Below are 24,333 nucleotides of genomic sequence, written 5' to 3'. Positions count from 1 at the left end.
TAACACGTGCTCTTTTTCCTTCGAAAAGTTCGCCATTTTTCATTTCTGGTCATTTTCCCTTTTAAGGTGCAATAAGTGCCTCTTTTTACCTCTGATAATTTCCCTTTAAACAATGATACATGCCCCTTTTCCTTTCTTATAAAGGACCTATCCCCTTTTCATAAATGCCCCTTTTCACCTCTTATTAATGCCCCTATCAAAATCTGATAGGGGCCCCTTTTCCATCGACAAATGCCCATTCCTATTCTCATGACTGTCTTTTTTTCAACCCTGGTGAGTGCCTCTTTTTGAAGGTGTGAGAAGTGCACCATTTTCAACTCTGATAATTACTCTTTGTACTTTGACACGTGGTCCTTTTCTTTTCTGATAAGTGTCCATTTTTCCTCTCATCATTAAACGCGCCCCTAATTTCAAGCGACTTAGAGCAATTTCCCCCCAAAGTCGCTCGCAATGCTCGCACGCATTTATAGAAGATATACTCATGTTACTTATCAAAGGCCTTTCAGTCTTCCGTTATGAGAATGTGCTTATAACCCCATCAGGATTGGGCTTTTTCCTTTTATAAGATGTAATTTTTCGCACTGCGACCTCACAAATATTAAAATTTTCCTTTCTCGCTTTGTTCGCTCTGCAAATAAATTGTCAGGCCATCACACCCAACTGCAAAGTATGAAGCATACTTATACAATATCTTGTATAGAGTATAAAGTGAAAGAAATATTGAAATCATCCCTGATAATGTAATCACAAAACGGTAGGGGTAAATATATTAACTAAAAAATTGTAAATTTTCGCTTTGAGATTTCCCTTTGAAGGTGCCCTTTTTCAAGAAAGCGCCCTTTTTTCTTGGTGCCCCCCCCCCCCCCCCCCCCCCCCCCCACTTTGGAAGTCACTCGGCCGCCCCTGTGTCTAGGGAGAGACAGATAGGAGACAGATAGGAGAGAGAGAGAAAAGAGAAAAAGAAAGGGGGAGGGAAGAATTTCATTCATTTTGTGAAAAGAGTGCACTTCTGGGGATGCCATTTTCATTTAGTTCCATTTAAAATTATTTCTTATGCTGATGATATTTATTATATTTTTGTCACTATTCTGTTTTCACCCTGGTTTTGTTGATTTTGTGGTCAGCCAACGAAAGTATAACATCAATTCAAAATTCATGTCCGTTTTCTGTGAGTTACTTTCCTTTCTTCTAATTCACGAATTGACGATGTCCAGTCGACCAGTCCAGCCATGTTTATGTCAAGTCAAGTGTCTATGTAAATGTTTAAACAACCATCAAGATGTCAATGAATTATATTACTTGCTTAAAGTTTACTTTCTTCAAGCCTACTCATATGCACTGATTCGGGGCACTGATATTGATGATTTGACATCTGCCTCGACGTTTTCGTCGTCGATGGCTTATAATTTCTTTTTTTATTTGCCTGGTTGGGGAGAGACTTCATTTCACAGCGCGCGCCATTTGACAGAAAAAAAATTTGACCTCAAGTTGCAAGTAAGTGAATGCTACAAATAAAATACCTTCATATATGTTGTGAATGTGATTTTAATATTACGTCAATAAATAGATGGCCATTTATTATTTAGGATTCACGTGTAAGTACTAGTCTACATAAGAATCAAAAGGACATTTTTTGTGTGAATGCCCCCACATACCCAATTTCGTGTATAGTAGCGCTGACGTTTATGTTGGGATTGTTGCAGCGATTTTCCATCGGGGGTGGGGAGGCCGGAGGCGCGGGAAGAGGACTTTTAGTTTTAACAGGGGAGAAGGGGAAGGGTAAAAGAATGAGGGAGAATGAGATAAAGTAGAAGAAGATGGAAATGAAAAAGAAAACAAAAAAGGAGAAGAAAGGGGGGGGGGGCATGGTTGGTCATGAACACTCTAGCAAAGCATAGAGAGTCATAGACCGAATTTTCCGTCTCTTTCGTTCGTTAGCCTCTTATTGGGGTAGGGTCGGCTCTCTCTTTAGAGACGGAAACCGTCTATACACATTCCCTTGATAACGCCACGGCCATTTCAGGTCGTAGCGTTTTGCCCCCAAAATCCCCCAAAATGTCATTTTACCTCGTGCATGTTAGACTCTATATTGTAAATTAGGCCTAGATCTAGGCTATAATAAATCAGTTCCACTTACCAACTTGACTGAAATAATCAGTTTAATAGTCCCTTTTTAGGAATTTATGGGTCAAAATCGAAATCCATGTTGAAAAAGATTTTCAAAATGGATTTCGATTTTGACCCATAATTTCCTAAAAAGGGACTATTAAACTGATTATTTCAGTCAAGTTGTTAAGTGGAACCGATGTATTATAGCCTAGGCCTAATTTACATGTGGATATGCACGAGGTAAAATGACATTTTGGGGGATTTTGGGGGCAAAACGCTACGACCTGAAATGGCCGTGGCGTTATCAAGGGAATGTGTATAGACGGTTTCCGTCTCTAAAGAGAGAGCCGGCCGACCCTACCCCAATAAGAGGCTAACGAACGAAAGAGACGGAAAATTCGGTCTAAGAGAGTCAATGCTAAAGCGTATCGACCTCTAGCATTGCATACATGCTGTGAGGCAGGGACCTAGAAGTCTATACACAAGTACACACACCACACAATATCGCATAGACTGTACACAATCATGTCGATGCAGCTGTAAGCAAAGTTTGACACTAGACTTACAATTTGAATTTTTAAATTATTCTTTTTAACATCAGTAAGTTGAAATAAATGTATTTTACTGCTATTTAGGTGTCATCAATTGTCACTAAAGTACTGATTTTGAGTGAAATCAGTTGAGTTTTGTACAGTGGTGTTTGAAATGTCGAGAATCAAAAGCACAGCTTTTACTACACAGCCAGGATAGTGATGCTCCTATGTGTGGTCATGAATGGGAGGAGGATCGATGTGGTACAATACTCGATCAGTAGGGGCAGTGGAACGAGAACGAGGATCATCCGCATAAACAAGGATATCCCTGTAAACGTGGACAAATTGCGTCCTAAAAAGTAAGGATTGTCCGCATCTTCGCTGACGTTATTTTTCATAGGCGCTCTGCGGGTTTCAGGTTAAGGTTCCCGAACTGCGTGCTAGCGATGCAAAAAACCGATTCCGCGTAAGAAAATAATCCCAGTTCACCACGTCTACTTTTGTGGGTTGTCCGTCTTCCCAAGGATTTATCGCTCATAACGTGAAAGTTCATGTAAAATGCATCAAGAAAATCATCGCGGAATCCGTTTTTCGCATTGCCAAATGCGTGGATCGAAAATATGAAACGTCTGCGATAATGCAGACGATCCTTATTCTTGGACCAGCGTCCCAACTGTCGATAGATACCATATTAATAAATTAGTACTAATCTAGAGGGAGAATGATAGAAAAGAGGAGAATATTTCTTGCATGATAATGCTTTATGAATTTCTTTGACTGCCTTTCGTAAAATATGCAGTGAGCAATGATGGACTCGCATCTTTTCTCCAGCTCCAGGATGTAGTTGCAGTTGGATTAGGATAACTTAGCCCATGACTACTGAACTTGTGTATTCCCATAGGCCTTCCACAGGACCCCCCCTGGTTCCAGTATGCAATGAGTTAAGCAGACAAGCAGACAAGATGATGGAGCAAACGTACACCATCCTTGGTGTGAAGCTTGCCTTCCCATGCAAGGCCTATCCTACCCAGCTTTCTATGATGTCCATGGTGAGTCAAGAAAAGGCACCAGGGAAAAAAAAATACACAGGGGCTTGGGAGATTTAGCCACCGAAATACCCCCCCCCCCCAAAAGCCCCGAAAAGTCATAAAAGAGCCCCTAAAATTTGCATTTCAACAAATTAAAGAGTATTATTTTTATGCAAGCAAGCTTGAAAAGTAGTCCCCGAAATGTTTTTAATATTTTTTCCCCTGAAAGGCGCATGTGCAAATCACATAGAGGCACAAAGGCTCAGTCGTAGAGCAGTGGTCTCGTAAACGGGAGGTTCCGGGTTCTGTGGTAAGACATTAATTCTCATTACCAAGTCCCTTGGAGAGGACTCAAAGCCGTGGGTTCCCTGTTTAAAAACAATACTTACAAGCATACACATGCTTTCTCAGCACTCAGTTAAAACAATCATCCTCAAACATGACCCATAAAGCCTTGAATGCATTACCGGTATTATGAAATAGTCTTGGATTACTCTGTAACAGAGTTCAATCTGTTATGAAATAGTGTATACAGATATAAAATAGTGAACATGTTTGCACACATGTGCAATTGCCATAATAACTGTAGAAAAGAAAATAGAAGAGAAAAGGAGGCTTGCATAAAAAAGGGATCTGAAGCTCAAAAGTGATAAAATGAATGAATTTAGAAGGTTTTAGAGAGGGTGTAACTGACAAGGAATTGTGAAAAGAAAGTCAAATGATAAAAATAATAGTTATTAAAAGATTATGAAATATATCTTACCTGAGCATACTGATAATGATCTTGCAGATCATCAAGGGGATCAATCGACGTCAGAACTGTCTTCTAGAGAGTCCTACTGGGAGCGGAAAGAGTCTTGCACTTCTCTGCTCTTCGCTTGCATGGCAGGAAGGAGAAAGAGGTGAGCCAAACAGTTTCCAAGGCTTGATGACAATTTATGTTGAGGGATGCAGACAGGCACCATTTAGATGGATATGTTATCGGTCCGTTAGCATTTACACTTTTCTCGTCTCCATTAGAGGATGTCATTAAACACCATGGCATATCGTGTATGACTTATGCAGACGACACTCAAATTTACCTCGTGCTAAAGAAGGATAACCATGATGTTGCTCTACAAAGACTCAGTGCATGTTTTACAGACATTAAGAATTGGTCCATACAGAATGGATTGAAATTAAATGAAAATAAGACGGAGTGTATACACTTTATTAGCAGACATAGGACTTGTAGTCCGATTGATGATGTATGTCTTGATGGTACTGACATAGAATGTTCTACAGGTGCTAGAAACCTTGGGGTCACATTTGATAATAATCTATCTCTGAAGACTCATGTGAACAATGTATGCAGATCTGCCTCATTTGCGTTGCATAAAATCGGTAGCATCCGTCAGTTTCTTACTAAAAAGACCACCCAGAGACTTGTTCAGTCACTGGTCATGTCTCGTATTGACTTTTGCAACAGTCTTCTGTATGGTCTTCCTGATGCACAAATTAACAAATTGCAGAGAGTACAAAATTCAGCTGCTAGACTTATTGCAAAGCGTCGTTCACGTGAGTCCATCACTCCACTGTTGAAGGAGCTTCACATGCTAAGAGTCCGGGAACGAATTGATTTTAAGATCCTCTTGCTGACTTTCCAATGTTTGACAAAAACAGCTCCAGTCTACCTTCAAAGGCTGATATCAGAATACTTACCCTCCCGCAACCTGCGCTCAAACAAGAAATCACTCTTAATAGTTCCTGCCACCAATACCCAGTCTTATGGTACCCGAACTTTTTATGCAGCATCCCCTCAACTCTGGAACAATTTACCTCAATGTATAAAACAAGCAGATTCAACAGACAAATTCAAATCCATGTTAAAAACCTACTTTTTTGTTAAATAGCCTTTTTCATTTGCATATGCAGCCCCCTCGATTGTCCACTATCTATTATGTATAACTTAATATTTGGCTGTAATTCCTTCTCTTTCTATTTTTCTTAAGCGCTTAGAGACATATTTTGTGATAAGCGCTATACAAATGTTGTTAATTATTATTATTATTAGATTCCCCACAATATTTGTGGATCATTATTTTTGTATAATTTCAATTTTTATTTATTTACAATTTATGTATATGTATATTTGTTTTTGTTTTCTGTAATCTTGCAAACCAATTGTTTACCATATGGGAAGCTTCCAATGAATTCCACTTCCAGCGTAAAAAAAGTTCCATTATCTCTTCTTAAATTAATGTGCTCAGTTGATTTAAGATAACATGAAAGAACAGTATTGCATAATAGTGATTCGTCGTATCATATGAATTTATTTACTTATTCTTGTATTGGAGCTAGTGTCGAAACTATAGCAAATACAATTTTGTATAATTATTAAACATATATTTTGTGTGATTACTTTTTTTTTCTCCAGAGAAACAGCACAAAGCAGCTGCTGAAGACTACAATAAGGCTGACTTCAGTAAGTACGATAGTTTCTAACTTATACAGTAGGCTTGCGGTTGCACCATGTTAGAGAGTGGGATGATTGGGGAGACCTGGAAAGGACTCTCAGGAATCTTTCTTTCTTAAGTGTGTGAAAGAAAGATTACCGAGAGTCCTTTCCAGGTCTCCCCAATCCTCCCCCTCTCTCACATGGTGTAACCGCAAGCCTACTGTATATCGACATCACTGTGCAAGCCGATACTTGTAAGAAGTTTCTAACTTTCTTATACATGATTCATGAAACGATACATTAATTGAAATACCAAAGGAATACGTGATATTACATGTATACCACCCTGACTGGATGTCTTCTTTTTGTCTTTGATTTGTGGTTTGAAGTAAATAAGCATGTCCAGAGACATCATAGGAGAGATAAAAGAAACAAAGTGTTATTGTGTTTGTGCAGAAACTTCAATTTTCCTGAAGAAATCAGTAGCTACAAGTAGTGCAGTGGGGCTTTAACACTCTCCTCAGACCAAGTTTGTTTTCTCTTGTCCTTTGTAGTACCAATCGATGATGATTATGATGATGATGGCGGTATAAAAAAACCATGCACCTGCAGCTGCAACAAGCCTTCAACATCGACCACAGCTCCTAGTACATCTTCCCTTGGGCCTTCAACTTCCACTGCTGTTTCTAGTACTTCACCCCAAGATGTTGCGAAACCTTGCAAAATATCTCCTGCCAATAAATCCGAAGGTATGATCATTATCCAACCCCCCTGCCAGTTTAGATTCTTCATTGATCTGAAAATGTAATTGAGGGAAAGATGGAAAGATGATTTTTAATAATTTCAAACTTTTATTGTAATATGTTCATGTTTACTGCTTTCTAATATAAGTGTAAATGGATACATATAATGGAGTAATTTTTATTTTTCATAATTTGTTTGTTTGTTGTTGTTGTTGTTGTTGTTGTTGTTTTTTTTTTGGGGGGGGGGGGCTTTGTTTTTTCTTATGTTAGATATAATTTGTATTGGTATTTTGAGAACACTTCAACTAATAATAATAGAAATATCTCTCTGTGATTACATGTTCCTGTTGTGTTTGCACATACATCATTTTTTTGAAAATCAAAGCTGTCATTTATGAGAAAGTTGTTGCACCACTTTGTTTCCATTTTGTAGAAAAAGAAATAGAAGAAGATGTCATCCTAGTAGCTGAAGAGAATGTAGAGAAAAACAAAGATGATAACAAGAATGATGATGATGATGACTTTGACTTACCCAGAAAGAAACGTCCTCGAAAGTCAGTTGGTCCAATGGTAAGATTCTAGTGAATTTAGTTGTTTATTTATTTATCTATTTATTTATTCATTTATTTATTTACAGTTTTATTTAAGCATGGTTGCCTCTTCAGTTAACAAACTGCTATCCCTGAGGGCCTTGCACAATAAAAATAATGTATATATATATATAAAATATTTACAGACTAAGTATTAAAGTACAAATTGAACATATAAATAACATAAGAAACAAATAATGAAGACAAAGATAATGAAACCTGTCTATAGCGACCGCCCAAGAAAAGCACAACAAGTGGTCTTTGTAAACAGGTTCCTTTTTTACATGTTTCAATGAGAAACCATTTTCAAGGGAAACAAAAAATGTGGTCTTTGTAGAGAAGTGGTCACTAAAGCAAATTTGACTGTATAAGAAAAAATATGACAACAATAATGTAAAGTGTAACTGATTATAAACATACGGCTTGATCAATCTTTTAACGGACATTGTGTTGATTCCGAAAAAGAAATATGGAAGTATTCTTAATCTTGCTATTTTTGTACTATAGAAATTATTAGTAACAGAAGTGCTGTTGATTAAGTTTAACATGATGATTGTCGCTTGAATCAAGAAATGTCTTGAAACATGAAAAGATCACATTTCCTCTATCCCTTAAGCCGTCTGTATGTACCAGGCCTGATAATTACCCGATTTAAATCGGTTTCTCGATTGTTTTTTTCTTCCCGATTTTTTTTCTTTCCCCGATCTTTTTTTCTTCTTTTTTTTCTTCCCGATTTTATCCTGATTGTCCTGATTTTCCTGATTTATTTATATTCTTCCTATTTTCCCCTAATATTCCCAATTTTTCCCAATTTTCTTACTCAAAAGGTGGGGAATGTTGTTATGCCATCTTTTTTTCCCTGAATCCTCTTTTAACATTTTTTTTTACTCAAAGGGGAGTGGTTGAGGATTAAAAAAAATATATATATATGCTCAGGAGGTATCAATGTAGCACATTAAGTAAAATGTTCTTGGGATAATATAGTATTAATGACTGCTTTGAGAGAAATAGTTGTTTTATTACGCTCAAGGGAAGGTTAGAATTGTGCTATTCCCCGAGGCTTGCCGAGGGGAATAGCCCAATTGTAACCTTCCCGAGAGCGTATGAAAACAACTATTTCTCGAATATTAAAGCAGTCATTAATACTTTTATATGCCGAAAAAAAATAGACTAAAAAATAAAAAATAAAAAATAATTTACATTTTTGTCGAAGACGGGATTCGAACTCTTGCGTACAACAAGAGGTGTATCTTAAACCAACGCTTAGACCACTCGGCTATCGCGCGCCGTTAACATGCTTGGCAGTTTTCTCCAATATATACATTAAAATGGATTGAAAACGGCTCCGCGTGAGGGATGCTCCGCAAAAGCTCCATGAAACGGACCCTTCTTTTACTTTTGCAATGCATATTGGCACGAACTTAGATCAAGATCTATCGGCAGATGTTGTTTTTTGGTTTTTGAGAGTTTATTTTCGTCTTCATGTCAACAATGCAAGATAAAATTGTCGGTAAGATCGATCGAGATTCAATTGTATTGAAATTGCCGACCAATTTTTCGCACACGTATGGTATCCTCCATCGCTCAAACCATTTTTTAACATGTAAACCTATGGGGTAACCATGGAGACTGACCTATTTTTTTAATAACCATGGTTATTAAAAATATTGAAATGTTTTAAGCATGGTTACCGGGAATTTTACAGGAACAGTTGAAGTTTATGAATGCAATTCGACCAATCAGATGGCTGGATTTCTTAAGTGAGGTATATAATTTATACTATAATAGTTCAGGATTGTATTCATGTTTTTCAAATTACTATCCATGTTGTCTGATTTATTTTTCCAAATCTAGGGTACCGCCAAGAAAACAAAGCATCAGAAAGGAGTAGTCTTTGATGAAGACATTGAAGACGTTTCACAACAATCTCCTAATCCTCATACCAAGGCCCACTGGGAGATGAAACTAGTCACCCCTCAAGGTAAAAAACTTCAAATAGGCACATTTTTAATCATAGAGAATTACCCAAGGTCAGGTTGAGGGTCAACGGAAACGTGGTAGGCCAAAAGTTTGATGGGCTGATGGAATAAAAGAGATTACTGGCATGAACATACATGTATGCACAGCTAATCCCTTTGCCCAGGATAGAAGGGGTTGGAACTTCATCATCAATAGGGTCACAAAAGGTCAGTCATGACTTGTAGGACAACGACGCCGAATTAACTAATAGTACATACACATCACAAAATATATACAGACACACACATTTGATGTCGCTCCTGTAGCTAAAGCTGTAGCCAGTAAGTTGTAAGCTTTAAATAATGCTAAGTTTCCATGTAATTGCTTTTGTAGATCATTTTGATTTGACATTCAGTTTTAGGATTTGGTTCAGCAATGTAAAATATTGATGAAATGTTTTTCCTATGAATTCCTCATATAATACCAGATCAAGGGGGTGTTTCACAAAGATCATACGTTGAACTTATCTCTAAGTTGGACTTAACAATTATGGAAAGCCGTTAGCATCTTCGAAATTTTTTTGTAAAAGATATTTTAAAAGGCATAAATGTTGATTCAAATCATTCATATATCTATTATCAAAGAGATGTCATGTTCTTGATGTGGAATTTATGATAAGTCCTAATTACTTGGAATTTTTGCTTTTGAATATATCTGATTTTAAGGCTACAAATGGCTCTCCATAATGTTTCAGTCCAACTTGGAGTTAAGGTCGACTTAGGATCTTTGTGAAACGCCCCCCAAGTTTACTCTCTCTATTCAAAGACTGTTAACTCTTTGTAATTTTGTAGAATTATCCTTAATGGTTTCAGTTTGGCATTCACATAGAAAATTCAACAACATTCTGCTGTGTCTCCTCTAGCTAAAGCAGGAGCCAGTGAGCTGTCAGCTTCAAAGAGTGATACGTCTTCATGCACCTGCTCCTGCCATTCTTCAAAATGCCAGAAGATGATGGACCAGGAGGAGAAGAATGTGAAGAGAGATGGAGATGCTAAACCAATAAAGTGAGTTTCAAAATCAAAGCAGAGCGAGTATTTGTATTTGTAAATGGACAACGTAGAGAACAATATCAAGTATACATCAATTATAAGTGTAAGCAAAGCAATTACAATTCCTGATGTGATTCTGGCTTCTTTCATTAAGTTATTTCTGCCCTATTGATGCCTCTGAGTAACACACCAAAGTCAGAGTAAAATAGAATTATATAATATTTGTTTCATTGATGAAAAATTTGCTATTTGTTGTAGATGTTTGTATATTAAATTTCAGAGCACATCAAAGCCTCGTGTGTAATTTATTGTTTACTTTCTAGAGACAGTGAGTGAGCATTTGCGTATAAAAAAGTCACAAAAAGGTTATCATGTTGTTTTCTATTCTTATTAAATGGTAAATAACTAATGTACATTCTTTATTCAGGGTGCCCCGGATCTACTTTGGTACAAGAACCCACAAGCAGATTGCTCAGATTATACGAGAGCTAGGCAGGACTGCATACAAGTCAGTCAGGTAAAGTATACATCCATTTAATTCTCCACACATCATTTCATGAGAGTGAAGAGAAACGGAGGGAGGGAGGGAGGGAGGGAGGGAGGAAGGGAGGGAGGGAGGGAGGGAGGGAGGGAGGGAGGAAGGGAGGGAGGGAGGGAGGGAGGGAGGGAGGGAGGGGAAGGGGGAGAGGGAGGGAAGGAGGGAAGGAGGGAGGGAGGGGGAGGGAGGGAGAGGTGAACCCAGTGTTACTCTTATTTGACATCTTGTCATATTTTTTCAATGTCCATTTGTCAAACACGTTAACTATCTGGTGTTGAACCTACTGTCATTGTATATAATTTCAATTTTATGCCAAAATATGTTGCATCATGTGGTAATTAGATAATTTGTTATTGCCCTGCCAATAGTAAACACAGTTAAGATTGACAGCTCTTTTATCACAGAAAAAAATGTGATTCAGAGTTTTATTCAAATTGACAAAATGTAACCAGATTATATCATTGAATTTTGTTGCTAACCCTGCTACTTTTGTGTAAATTTTGTTTGAATGCTAGTAACATGTCTCTCTGTCTACAGAATGAGCATCCTAGGAAGCAGAGAACATACCTGCGTACATCCTGAAGTCTCTAGGAGTAAGAACAAGAATGAGGGATGCAAGGATCTACTGGATGACAAAACGGTGAGTTGGTGAATAATTGTCATTTTGAATGTTCTATTTTATCATGATTTGAATACATCAGGGCTCCGTCTTATAAAGAGTTGATATCAAGCGCAACTTATTTGTGATTGTGATCAATCGCAACTATGTACATAAGAGATAGAAGACCGTTAACTTGCGATTGTTTGGAGGAGTTACGATTGATTTGGATCAATCGCAACTCTTTGTAAGACGGAGCCCAGAACTACATTGATGACCCATAGTCATAGAGCAACTACTCCGAAGATCAAGATACATTAATCTTGATCTAAGGAGACATGAACGAACGATAAAACAAGAGCACTTATGTATGCAGAGGAATTTTATCTTGTGTCAGATAATGCCCTTTTGTGGCTCTGCAACCATGATTTGTCACTTTAGCTGCAAGACATCATACCAAAGAAATATATATATAGTTTGACAGAGGTCTTGTCAATAATTGAAGTAAGTTAATCTAATAGTGGAGGTTAGAAAGAATTGAAAACAGTTTTTCAGTTTTTTTTTCAAGTTTACAGTTCAGAAGAATTGTCATGATTGCTTGACAACATTGGTCTCCTAGAAATGAATAGGTGCAATATCTGTAGCAAACAAAGTTAAATGAAACTAAATGTTACAATTTTTACTCATACTGCTTAAAGATAAAGACCAGTTATGGTCATGCGATTGCATTGTGAAAGAAACGTTGTGGAATCGATCAGAAAAGGTTGATCATCTAGCATAGATGTACTGCAAGGTTCTGGAATCGTCAAAATGATAAGAAATTTGGCCCAGTCTTCATAAAGTTACAAGCACTGTACACAGAAAGATGTATATGGGACTACACACAGGTGCGCGACACGTGCGTTTTTATCTCTCACACACCAATAGATACTAATTTACCAAATATATCAATTAGTAGGCGGTTTCCCGGCAAATTTTTTATCATCATGTATAATTCAAAACATATTCTTTCACATGATTGGTAATAAGAGCTTCCATTTCATATTTTGAAATTTGGGCGTTTCCAATACTGGTCTTTACCTTTAATATATGATCAAGAAGATTTCATACAGAATACAGGAATACAGGTTTTATACATTTTGATGTTCAGGGAGGAACATGCATTTTGTTTGTTACTAGTGTTCACAAGATGAAACAGCAATGTCAATGACAGAACTTGTTTAAAAACGTATGATATAGATATATCGGTTTGGGAACAAAAATCATCAGTATTGCAGTAGATAGTCTTTTGTTAGAATCACTTTGATCGCATGATTTGTTTTGTTTGATTTCATGCGTAGGGAGGAACATGCAAGTTCTTTACCAACGTCCACAAGGTGAAACAGCAATGCCAGAACTTGTTTAAAAACATATGATCCAAATATATCAGTTTGCTAACGAAAATAATCAGTATTGCAGTAGATAATCTTTTGTTAGAATCACTTTGATTGTACAGTCAAACCTGTAGCGAACGCCCAAGTAAAACTTAAAAAGTGGTCCTTGAAGACAAGTGGTCTTTGTAGACAGGTTCCTTTAGTATATGTTTCAATGAGAACCAATTTCAAGGGAAACAAAAAATGTGGCCTTTGTAGACAGGTGGTCACTTAAGCAGGTTTGACTGTATTTATTTTGTTTGATTTCATGCGTAGGGAGGAACATGCAAGTTCTTTACCAACGTCCACAAGATGAAGCAGCAATGGCAGATCCGCGACTATGGACTCACAGAGGCTTGGGACATAGAGGATCTAGTCGCTCTGGGAAAGCGGGTCAAGGTAAGAGCCATGTCACACCAAAGAGACCAACACCAGGGGAGTGTTTCACAAAGACTAAGATCAACTTTACTTTGGACTTAACTATGGCAGGCCATTCATGCCACTGGTTCCTCTAACCATTCCTTGCATTGGTTTTCTCAAGGGACGTACAAATCATGGTCACAAATCTACCGATTTTTTTGATTTTTTAATTTTTTATTGTTCATTATTGAAAGAAAACATATATTATCTAAAGACCATAATTGAGAGACCAATGGTGAGAGCAGCCAGTGGCATGTGTAGCCTGCCATAGTTAAGTCCAACTTCAATTCGATCTTGGTCTTTGTGAATCACCTCCTGACCGACAGCAGACCGAAAAAACCCATTGCATTTATACCCAAAATGATTAACATTTTTGGTCAGTTTGTAGTCGATGTGGAGTGGGTTTGACGCTCTGACTGTGGTATGAAGGTTGATCTTTGTAATAGAATTTAGCTTGGCTGATAGGCTATTTTGTGGTTGATATTTGTAAAATCAAGAACATTCTTGAGCTGAAACTTGGCACATTGTCAATGATTACCTCTTTCATTGCTTATAACAGTTTTTGGACTTAAAAGTTAATTGGTTTTCACTAGTTTGATGCCATTTTTGTCAGGAGTTCTAAATGCCAATTATTGCTTTTCCCATCAAGTTTTGAGTTTCCTTACATAAAATGAATAATCTATTTTGTAATGTCCAAATATCCGTGCAGTTCAAGGTTCTTCTCTGCCGAAAACTGATAGCCTAGTTACAATCATGCTTACATTAGGGAGTTGAATGTTGACCTGATGTGGCTCTTTCCTTTTCAGGCTTGTCCATACTTCTCATCTAGATCTCTGAAGGACCAGGCTGACGTGATCTTCTGTCCATACAACTACCTCATCGATCCTATGATTAGACAATCGGTAGGTCATCTCCACGATTATTATCTATCATCTTCATCCCTCTTCATATTCTCCTGTGTTATCGCTATTCTTTGAATTTATTGCATTATTGACATCTTTCTGTGTTGCTCCGCTGTACTGTCTGTTTCAATCTGAACAAATAAAATGGATTTGAGAGTTGAACGTTATCTCTTTTCTCACCACCCCCACTCTCTCATCTTTCTCTCTCTCTCTCTCTCTCTCACCCTCTCACACTCTCTCTCTCTCTCTCTCTCTCTCTCTCTCACCCACCCTCTCTCAAGCCTCTCTGTATCTTCTCTACTCTTTCTCGCATTCTCTTATTAGTGTGGATTTGAATGTGGAATCTTCTTTTACATGTAATCCATTGAGAGGGAAATTGAAAGTAGTTGTCCTAGATGAAACGTATAGGACTTGGATTTCTATCTCTGTCTGCCTCTGTCTCTGTATTTATCTATCTCTGTCTGTCTGTTTGTTTATCTCTGTCTCCACCTGTCTCTCTCAGTCTCTCTGTCTGTCTGTCTGTCTTAATCTCTTCCCCCCTCAACCTCATTGTTCATCTCTATTTATTTATGTATTTATGTGTGTGTCTGTCTCTACCTCTACCTCTCTGTCTCTGTCTATCACTCTCTCCCCCTCAATTAAATTTGAATGTGTCATTCTCACCTATATCCATGTATTTAGATGGAGATTGATCTGAAGGATCAGGTCGTGATCCTGGACGAAGCCCATAACATTGAGGATTCCGCCCGGGAAGCCGCTAGTCTCACAGTCACCTCAGAACAACTTCAAGATGCTACCGATGAGCTTGACAAACTCTGTAAGTTAACGATACAATCTGATATTTGTTAAATTCTCCTCTGCATCTGTTTCGCATTTGATGATGTATGCAATATTAGACTAAAATTGATGTCAGTTTGTTTGTTAGGAAAAACTATAAATAATTCAGAAGTATCTTAACCAGTTGACTACGGAATGTATTAATTCCCATAGGCTTAATTCAAGGGGCCCCTTTGTTCCAGTGGGCAAGGGGTTACATACCAGTAAATTATCATGAATGAAATGAATATATAATAACCCTGTATGCGTTCATATCCATTCCCTTTCAGTGACTTTCAAGTTTCGTGAAGAACACACCAGAGTAATACACAGTGTGGTAAGAAATTAAGATCTTTCCTGCAAATTGTTAGAATTTATATTGCTTTGATAACAGTTTTCATACCAACCATTGAGATCCATGATCAGTAATTGCAAATTGTACATTTCCTACGGGGTAGAGGTCCAAGATGATTGCCAAGGTGGAATGGGGAGGGGGGGGGGGATAATGTTTGTTGGGGGTAGTTGTACGAGTATGTTTCTTGGGAGGGGGGGGGGTAGATGATCAGAGATTTTTTTCCAGGGAAAGAGGTACATCTGCATGTACAAGAGTAGTCGTTATGATACTCTACCAAAGTTCTCCTGAGCATTACAAAAAACAATTATTTCCACCACAAGTTTGAACTTTCCTCTTTTATTTTGTGTGTATTTATTCATTTTTATTTTACTTTCATTTTTAGGAACATAAAGGAGTATAACAGTAACAAAGAATACCACTTTTATCTTTGTTTCTATAATAAATCTTCCAATATTGCTATATTGCATATCTCCCCCATCAATAATTATCAATACTTCCAAAAAACTCTCCATACTGCATCTCTTTTAGAGTTCCAGTCTTCTCCGATGGATCAACGACTACTCCAGCACGCTGCGGCAGAACGACTTTGATCGAGCTTCAAGGATGTGGTCTGGCCAGGAGATGGTGGCTGCCCTGGCCAACATGGGCATCTCACCTGCAACTCTGCCTACTCTACAGGTACTCTAGCAAAAAAAAAGTCAAAAATGCTTTCTTTTTATTGTGGCTCTCTTTATTTATTGCAACTCTCATATTCTGAAACGAAATCCTGGATTTAGCTCATGCTGCAATCATTATCATAAACCTTTAGGTCAGTCAGGAATCCCATTAATTTTACAAACCGATCGCCTGTCTGATTATCTGATTGCAAATCGAAATCATATTTTGCATTTTCCTAACGGTTTTCATGACACTACAGTCTATTGGGGGAAAAAAGTATGGTAAAACCGGTCACTCAAAGATTTTTACTTTTTGAGGCACTTCTTGATCATTTTGAAGCGCAATTTTTTTAGGGCTTTATTATTACACCATATTACAGACCCTGAGAACATGTAGGGCCATGCATCTCAGATTTAACAGTGTTAAACGATGCCTTTAAAGAGAGTTGCATATGTCCCTTTGTCAATAATTTAAAGAATTCTCTGATTTGTTGTCTTCTTTACCTCACATATGTAGTGTAATGTAACTTAGATATAATAATAATACTGTATATTTGTTAACCTAGTTTGATACAAAGTTTTGATGAAATCCATCAGAAATCTGTTTTGAATGAAACTAAAGCTGTCTTTATTGAGTGAAATATTAATTTGCAACCAATGCAATTTGATTTGTAAAGCTCACAGAGATGGAAATATACACGATTAGCAATATCAAGTAAATTAAAGTAACTTTTTAATTGGAACATTTGAAGCCAGCATCATGAGCTTCTGGTTGAGGCTTACATGCCAGCTATTTACAAGAAGCCATCACCATTTTATGGTATGGTATGGTATGGTATTTATTGAAACATGCATCGCAGTTACATATACTGAATTGCACATGGATATACATTGCATTTTAAAAACGAGAGTACAATTAAAAACAGTATCATTTACATAATTATAGGTACACGTATTATGTCACATAAAGAAAAGAGGTTAAAAAGGGAAAGGGAGAGAGAGAGAGAGAGAGAGAGAGAGAGAGAGGAGAGAGGGAGAGGAGGAGAGAGGGAAGGAAAGTAAGAGAAATAGAAAGAAAGGATAAGAGAGCGAGAGATATAGTGAAGAAAGAGAAAGAGCAGGAAAGATAGAAAGATGGAGAAAGAGAGAAAAAGAGAGAGAGAGGAAGGAGAGAGAGAGAGAGGTGAAGGAGAGAGAGAGAGAGAGAGAGAAAGAGGGAAGAGAAAGAGAGAGAGAGAGAGAGAGAGAGAGAGGCAAGAGGTAAAGAAGGGGGAGGAGAGAAGGGGGAACTTGCCAACAATTAAAAATTACATACAAATTGACGATAAAAAGATAAAAGTATGCATTGCAACATTGACATTACGAATAGTATTAATAAGAAGAACAAAAATCTGACTGACATGAGCGCTATCCAAGAACCCACTATTATTATTATTATTTTAGCTCACCTAAAAATCTTTTGGTAAGTTGTAAAATGTATAAATGAGAATGTTTTCTTTTTTAACGCAGATGGTAGTAAAAACATTTTAAAAAGGATAAAACAACCTTTTTAAGAAAATATTTATATATAACAACTAAATACAGGCGGATATAGCACAGAAGCAAGATTCAAAAGGAGTAATTGCAGACCTGCGTAAACTAATAGTGTTAAGATAAAATAACGGGCAACCAGAGGCAATTTAAAGTAATACATGTAATTATGAAATCGACAGTATACAATGCGAAGAGTAAAGATAATTAACTGATAAATTGAGGTAAAGCGTATTGCAAATATTTACATTATGTTTCTACATTTAGCAATAATATAATTGTTCAATCCAAGATATTTAATTGAATCTGAAATATAATGCATTAAGATTCGGCGAATTGTAGATGTGTTCAGGCAAAGATTGCAATTTGAGAATGAATTATAATAAGCAGATTGTGATTTAAAAGAGGCTTTAGATAACTGGCAATAATTCATATAAAGAAAAAAAAACATGGGAAAGAAATGAGGTTACTAAAGATGACCGTAATTGTATCTTGATACAGAAATTGAAGTTATATTGACAAAAATACATGTAATTCACAAAGTTTGGCAGTATTATGCTATCAAAAAAAATTGAACAGACCGGATGCCACATCATGGCTGGTTTAAAAGCCTTACTAGATAGGGTAAAGCACTTTTTCTGTAGCGTTCTGTCCTACACTTGATTTCACGTAGCCTATTACTATGTCTCAATTGTCTTCGAGAACACTGGCTTTCAGGTAACCACTCACGAAAGTTACAGTAGAGGGACCTAGCGAAGTTTAGACAGAGCTCTTCTCTTCTGTCTCTCAGAGACGACAGATTACACACTGTGAGAGCCTGACGGTAGGATTCATATCTTAGTCCTAATATTGTCCGCAGGGCACGCTTCTGGATTGACTCTATTTGAGCTTCCTGGTTTAGAGTTAGTGAGGAATGCCATACTACACAACAGTATTCTAGCACCGGTCTTATGTAGGACGTAAAAACTGTGATCAAATCTTGAAGTGGCATAGAGAAACGTTTGAGCATCCGTAGCAGGTAGAGTTTCTTGGCTGCTTTTGATGTAATGCAGTTGACGTGTTCCAACCACCGAAGATCACTGCTAAGAACGACGCCAAGCAATTTCACGTGTTGCTTGTCCGGGATTTGATTTTCGCCGATCATAACTTCCGCTGGTGGGAGCTGTCGACGAGCAAATGATACCCTCATGAGTTGGCATTTGGATGGGTTTAGACGCATATTCGAGTCCTTACACCATTCTTCAAATACAGACAATGTAGCATTAAGACAACTTGGTGAATTTGATCGGCGTGTTTCTGCAACAGTAAGGTCATCTACATACTTCCATCTAGAGCAGTCAGATGACTGGAGGGCATCGTTGACAGTGGCTAAGAAAACCAGAGGTCCAAGTCGCGTCCCTTGAGGAACACCGACTGAAGTGGCGAGTGTTGTTGAAAGTTGGTCTTTGTACCGCACTTGCTGAGTTCGCTCACCAAGGAAGCTGCATAACCAAGGAAGTAAGGATGGCCGTGCACCCATTGTGTAGATTTTTGTGATTGCTACGTTATGGTTTACTAAGTCGAAGGCTTTGGAAAAATCCGTAAGCACCACACTCGTAATTGATCCAGATTTGTCAGCATTCGAATGGAGGTATTCCAGCAGGCTTAAAAGGTAATGGCTCGTTGACCAACCAGGACGATTGCTGAACTGCTGAGGATCGATTTCGTGAGATATGTCATTCAAGATCATTTTAGATGCAAACAGTTCCAACAACTTCGCGAAGAAGTCAGTCAGGGCGACAGGGCGCAACTTCTGTAACGTCGCAGGAGTTTCTTTGGGAACAGGAACAATGATGGACCTCTTCCAATGACTTGGAACCCTGCTTTGTTGAAACGACGCATTAAAAATGTCGCAGAGAGGTGAACTGAGTTCCACTGCGAATTCCCGAATCAACCGTGGTGAGATTCCGTCCGGTCCACCACTTTTTCCAACTGGGGTTTTGGACAGTTCTCTGTAAACTGTCCAGGGTTGTATGGTTGGCAAAGTGTCCAGCTGAATCGGTCTGAACGCAGGAATTTCGCTCAAATCAAGGGATGGGGTGTCCTTTCCGATGCTTACGAAGTACGAGTTTATGGCATTTGCTATTGCCAACTTGTCCGAAGTATTGATATCTGGCAAGGAAATAGACGTGTCTTGTTGCCTATTCGAAGTCATCAGTTTGATATATTTATACCATGATGCGGGGTTTTCGCGTTTCAGATGTTGGACGCGGTCCTTATAAAACACTCTTTTCGCATGAGTGATCGCTTGCTGCACTTTGTTTCGAAGACTACGCCAATTCGGGGAGCCTGAGTGGAAGGCCCTTTGTCGTTGATGTATTAGGTCTTTGACCTTGGTTGTCATCCAAGGCTTATCCATCATATGCAGCTTTACGGACTTGGTTGGGAAGTGAGTGTTGATTGCCGCGTTCAAATCATTATAGAACACCTCACATTTGCGTTCTACATCCGTTTCTTGATAAACACTTATCCAATCGTGGTGTGTTATCCAACTGCCGAATTCGCGCACATCCGATTGACGCATCGGTCTGACAGTTTTCTGTCTGACTTCATTTCTCCTGGATGATTGCTGTTTTGGCCTCCATATGACTCCATTATGGTCGCTCATTCCAATTGGGGCAACAATTTGTATGACAGAGTACAAACTCTTCATATTGGTAATGATCAAGTCCAGCATAGAAAGGTTACGCGTTGGACGATTTACTACCTGCTTCAGGCTGTGTCCAGCAAGGAGGGGAGATACATCAGCTCGATTAAAATCACCAGAGATGATGATTCCTGCCAAAGGGTGTCTCAGAAGAATATGATCAACAGCCCGTGTAAGGTAATGAATAAGGCTATCCACATGAGCATTGATTGGGGGTGAGTACACTGATGCCACAAATATTGAAGAGACGTTCCTAGGTAACCGTGTTGGTCGGATGTGCGTCCAAACAACCTCATGTTCTTCCGGAACGTCTATGTGGGTTTCAGTGGGGTTCATAGTAGATTTCACATAGATGGCGACTCCTCCACCTCGTTGGGAAACTCGGCTCTTGTGCAGTAAGTTGTAGTTTGGAATGCTGAACGCGGTCTCTGGAACACTATCTTGGAACCAGGTCTCACTCACACAAACAATGTCCATGTCATAATTTTGAACAACAAAAGTGAATTCGTCGAACTTATTATTCAATGATCTTGCGTTAAGCATGTACATAGAAGGTAGAGATGGTGATTGATTAGGCAGGGTCTCAATGTGCCTCAATGTTCTTGTCCTGGTCACGATGGGCTTTTCGTCTTGATTTAGGTGGCGAGAATAACAATCAACAACAACTTTTATTCGTCGCCGGATCTTTTTTCCTGCCCGACATCCTCTTTTACGAGCAATTCCAAGTTCATGTATAGTTTCAAACGCATCTCGAGGTATACGACTTTTCGGTTGAGAGCGTAACCTGAAAAGTTCATTACTCGTATAACGAATCACTCTGTCCTGTCCGTCGACCGACGGGTGGCTTTTGTCCGGGGGATGGCTATTGTCTGGAGCCATTCCATTGTCAGACAGCACAATGCTTGCTGAAAGTAACAAAAGCAGGGTTACAACCCTGTACGTCCAGCTATCATGGCCAGTAAATCGCCGATGGTATAACATGTCACTGCACGGTTCAATTTGGTATATATTGACATATAGAGTCAGAAGTAAGATGTATCAATTAGTATCAGATAGTAATATCCTTGTCATGTTTTTTGCCTTGTTTGAACCAAATACCAATGCTGTATTTCTATATGAGTGGAACATGATAGTTTTTTTTCATGCTGTTATGGATTCATATACAGTCAAACCTGCTATAGTGACCACCAGTATAGAAAGACCACCTGTCTACAAAGACCACATTTGTTGTTTCCTTTGAAAATGGTTTCTAGTTTAAACATGAACTAAAGGAACCTGTACATAAAGACCACCTGCCTATAAAGACCACTTTTCTTGTATCTTCTTCCTCTTCTTCTTCTAAGAAAAGTTGCTGTGAGGAGCCTGTGTGAGACTGCTGGCCAGAATCCTTGTGCATATATATATATATATATATATAATATACAGGGTGCAAGTAATTTGTTTTAATCCTATGAGGGGGTTAGGGGTCCCTTGGGTGGTTTTTATAGACAGGTTTCACTGTATGTTTTATCTTTGTATTCCATAGCATCATCTGTCAGCCCTGATGGAAGATGAGGATGAGAGAGGGATCAAGGAGATGGGACCGACCTTGGGCGTCCTTACAGGAGCTCTCTTCAACAGTCTCTTTGTCATCTTTAATTTCATGTTCAAGGACGATATGAAGTTCACCAAAGATTACAAGTAAGCTCTGCTCTGCTGCTCCATACCTATCAACATTTGAAGATAAGAATCAAGAATTTCTAGCAGGGTTTGCACGGCCTAATACCATGGCCATGTATGCAGCGGCAGTTACGGTGTCAATGGCAATACGCGGTAAATCTGTACAAAAAAGCGAATACAAATTTGCTGCTCGATTGTGCGAACTCGTGCGAACTCTCAAATCGCGGCACATGATGAAACAAGCTGAATTTATCGTTTCAAAATATTTTACAAAATTTTACAAAATCAAGTCTTTCATTTTGAAAAATCAAAATATTTTTGAATTTTCTAGGTCCTAAAAGTCCAGAAAATCAGAATATTCTGGAAAATTTGGAATGGTTGGCAGATATGCTGCTTGAGTAAGAGAAAAAAATATTAATTAACATGGAAAGCTGTTCAAAATGCTGATCATTTTCCTGTCTTTATTTTTGCTATGGTTTGAACACTAGTCTGCCAAATAATTTATTACGTTCCATACAAGTTGGGCATGTGTGACAAAAGGCAACTGTAGCGTTTTGATGTTGTTCCAAAGTCAAAGCGGATTAAAAGTTAATACGAAAAATTTACGCTAGTGTAGATGTACCAAGAGTCCTTTCCCTGTGTAAATATGGACGTAAAATGATGAATTGAAATCCAATATTTATAATAGGAAGTACATGTATAAGGAATGCTGTACTATAGTGTTTGATTCATGTTATGTAATTTGTCTTGCTGCCTCGAAAATCAATAAATTTGATATGCTTCAACTTTATGTGTGTTTAAATATTCGTTATTGCCAGGGTTGCATTGCTGAAGACCAAAGCAAGAAATCAGTTTCCTAACACAGTAAGTGTAATCCTTTTATTATCCTGTGTTTTCTTTATGTACTCTATCTAAATTTGTATCGTGACTTGAAACTCACTTTGAATATTCAGTTTTAGTTGCCTATTCATATGAATATTTAACTCAAGTTTTAAGATGTTAAATCCTCACATGTGAAGCGTTTCTTCATACAAGAACTTTTAAAAGATCTGGGCCCGTTGCATAAAACTTACCCTTGATGGTAACTTTGCCTTCAATGGTAAGTTTTGTGCAACGGGCCCAGATAATGCAAAGGAAAATATAAATCAAATGGATATAAATGTCTGTATATTTGTATTATGTTTATGTTGAATGTAAAAATATTATTGGGTCAATAAAAACTAATCAAATATAAAAAAATAAAAAAAAATCAAAAAATTAAATGTTAAAAATTGATAAGGATAAAAGTTGACAAGAGAAATTTCCACTTCATATCATTTATTTTATACACTACAGCTGATGAAAAAGCTCAGCTGCTATTTTGAACAGAATGGTGAAAATTTCAAGTAATTGTATAATTACTTGAACTAAGGATGGTACATGTAGCATTAAGATACCGATGTCATAACATTTTTAGTTATTACTTGTACTGAAGCCCTTTTCCCCCTTCTATTTTTATTTTGCAGAACAATACATGGATCCAAAGAAGAAGAAGAAGTAAGTTAACCGTTAGTGAGATTGAGTTCATGTTCTTCTCTGTATATTTATTCATTTTGGTTCTGTAGAGAGGTGATACAACTAATGTCCTTTGGCAAGACATTGATCTACATTTGCCACACTCCGCCCAGGTGAGGTAAATGGGTACCTGGTAGGAATTTATTCCTTGAAATGCTAGAGCGCCGTATGGCAGCCGTGCTAAAGCCAGGGTAATAATCGGGAGTGCCAGGAGGGTCAAATCTGACTGACATAAACGCTATACAAAAACCCACTATTATTATTATTATTATTATTATATGATCATATCACTATTAAGGATGGTATTAAGGAGAAGACAGTTCATACTTCCTGAACAGTGGTATACTCCCAGCTTAACTCCCTAAAGCCTTGTAATATGCTTACAAGATGTTGGGTTTCTCCGTCTTCTATATCGATCAGCAGGAGTTTTTCTTTTATTTTTTTACTTTACTCTATTTTTTTGTTTTCTACTTTGCTGATGAGACCTTTTCCCCATATTAGACCCCATTTACTAATTAGTCAGCATTTGAAAATGCCATCCAGACGTTTTTATGAAATTGTAATTTCACACAAGTACTCACTATTAATTTTGAATTTATCAATGCTGTATTTCTTTTTATCTTTAAAACCAGGCGCGGAAGCCGTGTTTACATTATCATTGAACTTTTGGTGCCTGAACCCAGCCGTTGTAAGTCTTGATTTCATTCTTATCCCACAGCCAAAGGGAACAAAGTGTTTCCTGTACTCAATCTTTGAGAG

At 37.9% G+C, this 24,333-nt stretch overlaps 1 protein-coding gene across 1 annotated transcript in view; it reads left to right on the top strand.

Annotated features, from left to right (window-relative positions):
* Nucleotides 1-3,418: 3,418 nt before the first annotated feature.
* The window catches only part of LOC576476 (Fanconi anemia group J protein homolog), a 46,734-nt gene continuing 25,819 nt past the window's right edge, over nt 3,419-24,333 (top strand). The window contains exons 1-18 of the mRNA XM_030992113.1: nt 3,419-3,691; nt 4,461-4,572; nt 6,087-6,134; nt 6,662-6,856; nt 7,284-7,420; nt 9,295-9,421; nt 10,322-10,463; nt 10,876-10,965; nt 11,524-11,626; nt 13,273-13,395; nt 14,223-14,318; nt 15,000-15,135; nt 15,425-15,471; nt 16,018-16,167; nt 21,887-22,041; nt 22,839-22,884; nt 23,526-23,556; nt 24,207-24,262. Of these exons, the coding sequence (XP_030847973.1) occupies nt 3,515-3,691; nt 4,461-4,572; nt 6,087-6,134; nt 6,662-6,856; nt 7,284-7,420; nt 9,295-9,421; nt 10,322-10,463; nt 10,876-10,965; nt 11,524-11,626; nt 13,273-13,395; nt 14,223-14,318; nt 15,000-15,135; nt 15,425-15,471; nt 16,018-16,167; nt 21,887-22,041; nt 22,839-22,884; nt 23,526-23,556; nt 24,207-24,262 (1,971 nt within the window). The 5' untranslated portion in view covers nt 3,419-3,514. The remainder of the gene's footprint in view (nt 3,692-4,460; nt 4,573-6,086; nt 6,135-6,661; nt 6,857-7,283; nt 7,421-9,294; nt 9,422-10,321; nt 10,464-10,875; nt 10,966-11,523; nt 11,627-13,272; nt 13,396-14,222; nt 14,319-14,999; nt 15,136-15,424; nt 15,472-16,017; nt 16,168-21,886; nt 22,042-22,838; nt 22,885-23,525; nt 23,557-24,206; nt 24,263-24,333) is intronic.

This window comes from Strongylocentrotus purpuratus, unplaced genomic scaffold (genome assembly GCF_000002235.5).
Source record: "Strongylocentrotus purpuratus isolate Spur 01 unplaced genomic scaffold, Spur_5.0 spur5_scaffold_2, whole genome shotgun sequence".
Taxonomy (NCBI): Eukaryota; Metazoa; Echinodermata; class Echinoidea; order Camarodonta; family Strongylocentrotidae; genus Strongylocentrotus; species Strongylocentrotus purpuratus.
This window is presented reverse-complemented; position numbering and strand designations above follow the sequence as displayed.